The sequence below is a fragment of the Bison bison genome, unplaced genomic scaffold (genome assembly GCF_000754665.1).
Source record: "Bison bison bison isolate TAMUID 2011002044 unplaced genomic scaffold, Bison_UMD1.0 scf7180017864475, whole genome shotgun sequence".
NCBI classification, from domain to species: domain Eukaryota; kingdom Metazoa; phylum Chordata; class Mammalia; order Artiodactyla; family Bovidae; genus Bison; species Bison bison.
In genome coordinates, this window is record NW_011495036.1 from 1776800 (window position 1) to 1783110 (window position 6311).

The following is a 6311-nucleotide window of genomic DNA, read 5'->3' on the forward strand; positions in this document are numbered from 1 at the left end:
CTGTTGAAATCACCCCACCCCCAATCCTACAATCCACATTCCCGTTTTCCTGAGAGATCAGCTGATGACAGAGAGTGTTTGTGACCTTTCTGATCACCCTGTTCGCTGCTGGGAAGGTGTGGCGTTGGTTACTGTCTGCTGAGTGCACACGAGGGCTCAGGCAGGCCCTGTACTAGAGCACCCACGGTTAACTCGTCTGCAGGGACAGCTTGTCTGGGACACGTTAGGGTGGTGCCCGCCGGCCAAAGAGTGGGTGTGCAGGTACCCAATTAATGTGTGCCCCCCGACACGTGGCCCCCAGCTGGCTCACTTCCGTGGGGGGAGCAGTGGCCCTTGCCCTTCCCTTTCCTGAGTGAGCATCTTTCCTTCTGAGCTCCTTTCCGATGGGCCCGCTTACTCTGCCAGTTGGCCGGGTATTCGAGTCCCCGAAGTCCAGTGTCTCTGCTGTTGGACACCAGTCCCCACCAGCTCTCAGCTGCGCCTCGGAGGCCCTTTCCAGCTGCCTGGCGCCTCCCATCGCATCCTGATCCCCCAGCCCGGCCTTCCTCCTCCCTGTAGTCCTCCTCTGACGTGAGGAAGGCCTCTGAGCCGGCAGACCTCAGCCTCCGTCTTCGCAGGGCCGGCGGCATCTGTGTTTTCGTGTCCCTGTCTGTCTTTTCCAGGTGTTTTCTGGTCCTTCTCTGCAATGCCCCCAGTGGAGCTGCTTCCGTTCCTGCATCCGTTGGGTTAGAAAGTTGGGCATCGGGCATTACTTGACTTCTAGGCCATTTGTGATTTGACTTCTTGGTCATTGTGTAGCATGAAGGAGTTGGGGGGTTTTCGGAAAAGGCACGGAAACCGAAGGCCCTTTGGAGGCAGGCCCTCCGCTCGGGGGTCTCTGGGGCAGCTGCCGTGTTTGTTAACAGCTCTGTCTGTCCATCCCTAAGTACACAGAGTGGGTGGTGGGGTGGGGTGCCATGAAGGGAAATGGCAGGTGGGGGACACGGGGAATCAGGTCGTTGGGGTCCTCCCTGTGGGGCGGTCACCTCCACCCATACACTTGGGGGTGAGAGGCAGAGACGGTCAGGGGAGGCCGCCCCCAGAGTGCTGACTGGGCGGGCTGGGCCCTGCAGAGGGCCCCGCAGTGGCTGGGCACCCCCGGTCTTTCCAACACATCACGTGTCATCCCGAAGTGTCCTGACTGGATCCTCAGTGTCTGTTGTGTCTTTGAGGATCAGAAGTCCAGCACCGAGGTCTTCTAAACCATAACATGCTGTAAACACTTGAATTTTCAAAATCCAGCCATCAGCTACTGTAACTCTGTTGGTGGAATTTTAAGCAAGTTACTACTAGTTTAGGGGAAACCCAGAGGCTCAAAGTTGCCTGGCATCAGGGTCAGTTTCAGAGCAGCCAGAGCCTCCATCGTCCTCCAAGTGGCCCACCCTTAGGGTCAGAAGGGTCTGAACGCCCAGGGAAGCGTGGCTCATAAAGGGCTGGGGCAGGACTTGGTGGTCTTGGGTCGGAGCGTGTGACGAGGTTTAGCACACAGGACACGAACTGGTGTCAGAACGACTGTGTGCGGCAGGCAGATCTCAGCAGCTCAGGGGACGAGATCCCAGGCCAGGGCTGGACCGTCTGCTGTGTCCTTCTGGTTTGAAGACTGGCACGGTGGGGGCGTGCTGACCCTGCCCTCCCTTAAGTCACGTGTCTCACTCGCGTTCACCCTCCTGTTTTACAGATGCCTTCGTGAACAGCCAGGAATGGACGTTGAGTCGATCCGTCCCGGAGCTCAAAGTGGTGAGTGGTTGCTCTGGCCTTGAGCGTGGTTGTTTCTCAACCTGCAGGAGGGGGGCTTGGAATGGGCCCAGGAAGAGGCACAGTGCGGCCTGTGAGCACCCCTCGTCTTCATGTCGGGGGCCGTCTCCTCCCCGGGGGCCCAGAGGTGTGTCCAGTGTGTCCTGGGGAGTTGGGAGGGGGCAGGTGAGGCTGAGGGTGGGGCTGGAGCCCAGGGGAGCCTGTGACGGTCATGATGGGTGGCCAGGCAGACGGCCTGAGTGCAGGGCTGCGTGTCCCCCTGCCGTTCTGTCTCACACCCGTGTGTGTGTGTGTGTGAGTGAGTGAGAGACACTCGTCGGTTTGTCTCTCACACACCCACCCACCCACACCTTTACTAGTCCTTTGCAGGATGTCATGGGAAGTCTCTGTGGCTAACTATTAAGTCATAATCGTAATTCATTATTAAGAAAGTGTGATTATGTCCTGTTAACGAAGGAGCAGTGAAAAATTAAAAGCTGTGTTCTCATTATGAACTTTAATAATTCAGCGAGGCTACTCAAAGCTTTGTTTGCTATTCAGTCACTGAGTTGTATCCGACTCTTGACGACCCTGTGGACTGTAGCCCACCAGGCTCCTCTGTCCTCCACTATCTCCTGGAGATTTAAAGCTTAGACATTGACTGAAGTAAAAAGTAACTTGAGTTTGTTGCAGTCATACCTCTGAGCCTCTCTGCACTTGGCACCCCTCACCTTAAGGTGGAAACAAGGACCGATAGAACTATTAAATGATCACGTTGCTGTGCGATCAGTGGCATTTGGAGGGTGTGTGTGTGTGTATGTGTGTATATGTGTTTTTGTGTGTGTGTGTGTGTATGTGTGTTTGTGTGTGAAACGTCTCATGTGGCGGACTCTGACCGTGGTGACGGCAGGTGAGTTCCTTCTAGGTCTGACCTTCCTCAGTGACGCCTTCCTTGGGGGAGACCACGGGGCCCGCCGTCCCAGGGCGCTCCAGAGGTGCGGGTTCAGCCCAGCCCCGGGACAGTGCCGCTCCGTCCCGTGCGCTCTTGAGACGCGTCCCCAGCAGAGGGCTGATCCCGTGGGCCCCGGTCAGGAAATGCTGTCAGCAGTCTCGGGCCAGCAGCCAGAGATGCTACTCAGAGATTTCCAGGAAGGCTTCTTAGTTCCAGATCGGCCCTCCTGAGCCAGCCAAAGTGGGTGAGGTTCTGCCGGCAGAGTGAAACAGGAGGAACAGCACTGAGATGAGGAAGGTGCTCTCTCTGTGTGGGGTGCGGAGCACCTGCCTGGAGGAGCCTCCGCCTTTAGTCCTGAGTGGGTCTGGAGTTGTCCCCCCCTCGCAGTGCGGACGACTGAGCCTCGGATGTTAAGATGTGCCCAAGGGGACTGCCCTGGTGGCCCTGTCGTTAAGAATCTGCCCTGCGGTGCAGGGGACACAGGTTCATCCCTGGTCCAGGAACTAAGACCCCACATTCCATGAAGGAAATGAAATAAGCCTGTGCGCCACCGCTGAGATCCGGTGCAGCAAAAGAAATAAACATAAAAAAGTTGAATAAAGAAGGTGCCCAAAGAGCTCCAGTTCGTATGAGGTGGGCTTCCCTGGTGGTTCAGCTGGTAAAGAATGTGCCTGCAATGCGGGAGACCTGGGTTTGATCCCTGGGTTGGGAAGATCTCCTGGAGAAGGGAAAGGGTACCCACTCCAGTATTGTGGCCTGGAATTCCATGGACTGTACAGTCCATGGGGTTGCAAAGAGTCGGATACGACTGAGCGACTTTCACTTTAGTACAAGGTGGAGCCGGATTTGAACCCGGCTTTTGTCTGCATCAGCACCGCGGGCAGAACTGTCTGCAGCGTGGAAAGGTTCTCTTTCTTTGCTGCCCGAGGTGGAAGCCGTGGGCTCCATGTGGCTGTGGAGCTTTTGAAGTGTGGCCCGTGCAGGTGAGGAGCTGAGGATTGAAGTGTCATCTGAGGATCAGACCCTCTAGTTTAGACCCAGTTTGGGGAGCTGAAGGTGTTAATGGTTCTGCCAGAGCCCCACACCAGCCCATGATAACTGAGGGTGCCTCCCACCCAGACCTGTTCTCTGCTGGTGTTTCCGAAGCATGCAGTGTTCTGGAATCAATGCCTGGAGGGGTGGGGTGGCCGTGTTAACAGGTGGATTTACGATCCTGAAACAGAACTCTCTCGTAAAGTTGGCTGGAATTCACAGGAGGGGTGGACTGCATCTCATGGACAAGTAAATGCAAAGGATTCTGGAGTTCTTCTGGGGAAGGCCCTGCCCTGCTCCCCGCGAGCTGTGTGGGGCGGGCCAGGGCCCCCGCTGGCGCCCTCCTTATGGGGGAGGAGCAGCAGGCAGCCTGGCCTCCCCGGGAGACCCCTTCTGTGCCGAGGCGTTCCCAGCGTCTGCAGAAACGTTCCTCTGTCCAGGGGCAACCTCTGCGTGTGTCCACAGGGCCGCGATTCCGTCCTGCTGGGCGCGGCCCCCAGGACAGGTGGCCCCTGATGTCAGTGCCCCTCAGATCCCCGACTCCGTTTCAGAAATGCAGCAGGTCCGCAACATGATAGCAAGCCTCAAGTGGGCTCTTTAGATCGCGTTTGAGCATAAATCTTCTGGAATCTGTCAAACAGAAAAATGTCAGTGTTCGCTTGCTTTCTTTCTGGCCCCATTGCCTGGCTTGCGGGACCCTAGTTCCCTGACCAGGGATTGAACCTGGGCCCTCGGCAGTGAGAGTACCAAGTCCTAACCACCCGACTGCCAGGGAACGCCCTAGTGTTGGCTTTCTTTTCCGGACGGGCAGTGCCAGGCTGTCTGCTTCCCGAGGTGGGGTCGGTAGTGGGGAGATGACGAGTGGCCAGCTGCTGCCGGCCTCCCTGCCACGGATCCACACTCGGGCCCCTGTGGACGTCTGCAGGCAGCACATACTGACTGCTCACCTCCAAGCAGAAAGGAAAGGACTCCTGAGATTGCCGGCCTCATAGAGGAGGGCCTCAGTCCACAACTGGTCACATCCCGTTCGTGTGTTAACGTTGAATTCCCAACTGGGATTTTTAACCAAAAGCCTCAATTTTCTTTTCAGCCAACTCCGTGTTTAGCAGGTAAGCAGTGGAGTGTGGGCAGTAGAGAGATCAATTTAGAAAGACGCCTGTGCGGCCTGACAGTTGACAGTCCTGCCCCGAGGATGCCCAGGCCCTCGGTGGTCATGTGTTGCCACCAGAACACACGATTCTGTAAATTTCAGGGCACCTTTACCCGTGTTACCTTGCTTCTTCCCGAGCCTGGAGACCCAGGCTGGCTCGATTCCATTCTTCTCTGGTTTGTATCCAGGAGCTGTTCACAGATCCCAGCACAGCTTTGCAGCTTAAAGAGCATTTTCATCCCTTGTTTTATTTCCTCCTCACAGCTGGCTGTTAGTTTCTGCCAGTGTTTCAAATTAAAATAAAGCCCATGGTGTGCACACATAAGAAGGTGTCTGAGGTGACCATTCAGTTCAAATAAAACACCTTCCCCCCCTGCCCCGTGTGGGGGATCGAGTGATTTGATCCTTGCAAGGGGTGAGTTAATTCTTTGCAAATCGTTGACGTGTCAGAAGGAGAGAATGTTTTCACACATAGAAAACACAGACTGAATAGTGTTTGATTTCGAGCACTTTCCTCCTCGGGAAAGAAGCAGCCTAATCTTAATTAAAAATTCAATTCAGTGGCATACTGTTTTGGATTTTCTCAGCGTGAAGCTGACAAACAGCAGGTACCCTTGAGCAAAAGAATAATTAATAGGTGAAAATTCTCAGATTATAGAGGCCCACGGCAAAGGGAAGACAGGAGTCCAATCAGGAAGGAAACAACTTTATTTAGGTTCTGTCCACATAGTCTGGAGCTTGGAGCCGTAGTGATAAAGCATCTCATTTCTACTCATTGGTGTTGTTAAGTCATTCATCCATTTATCTTCCCAGTGTTGCGGGGGTGGGGTGGGGGGCAAGCGTCTGCCTTGGGCAGTGCTGGGAGGTAGAGACCAGACACACTTGAGAGCCAGTCCCTTGTCGGCACTGGAGAGAGTCAGACCCGCAACATATGATGCTGGGGAAACAGGTAAGAGGCAGGCTGGTTGTGTGAGGAGGACGGTCAGGGAGCTTTGGGAGGAAGCATTATTTGAGGCCATGGCATTAAGAAGGCTTCTCAGAGGAGGTGACGTCTGAACTGCTGCTGAGGCACGCATAAGAGTTTGTTTCCAGTAGTGATTGATGGGGAAAGGTCTAGGTGTCCAGAGTCGGTGAGGCTGAGCATGGGGTTTGGCCACTGGCACACTGACCGTGAAGCAGGGAAGGGGAGGTTGAGGACGGAAGGAGCCTGACTGGTGGGAAGGACAGGATGGGTTCAGGGTTTTAGGTCGAATTTTAATAATGTCAGATGTGTTCTGTTCTATTAATCTGTTTGTTGTCCTAGTTATTGGCACCATCATCCATTTATCCAACCAGCCAACATAGCTCTCTCCTCCCTCCCTCCTACCTACTCATCCATCCACTCACCCACCTGTCCACCCCATC

At 55.0% G+C, this 6311-nt stretch overlaps 1 protein-coding gene across 1 annotated transcript in view; it reads left to right on the plus strand.

Annotated features, from left to right (window-relative positions):
• Positions 1 to 1677: 1677 nt before the first annotated feature.
• The window catches only part of AGAP1 (ArfGAP with GTPase domain, ankyrin repeat and PH domain 1), a gene marked incomplete at its 5' end in the record, with an annotated part of 374015 nt that continues 369381 nt past the window's right edge, over positions 1678 to 6311 (plus strand). Inside the window, 1 exon segment of the mRNA XM_010862065.1 lies at positions 1678 to 1776. Within this exon segment, the coding sequence (XP_010860367.1) occupies positions 1678 to 1776 (99 nt within the window).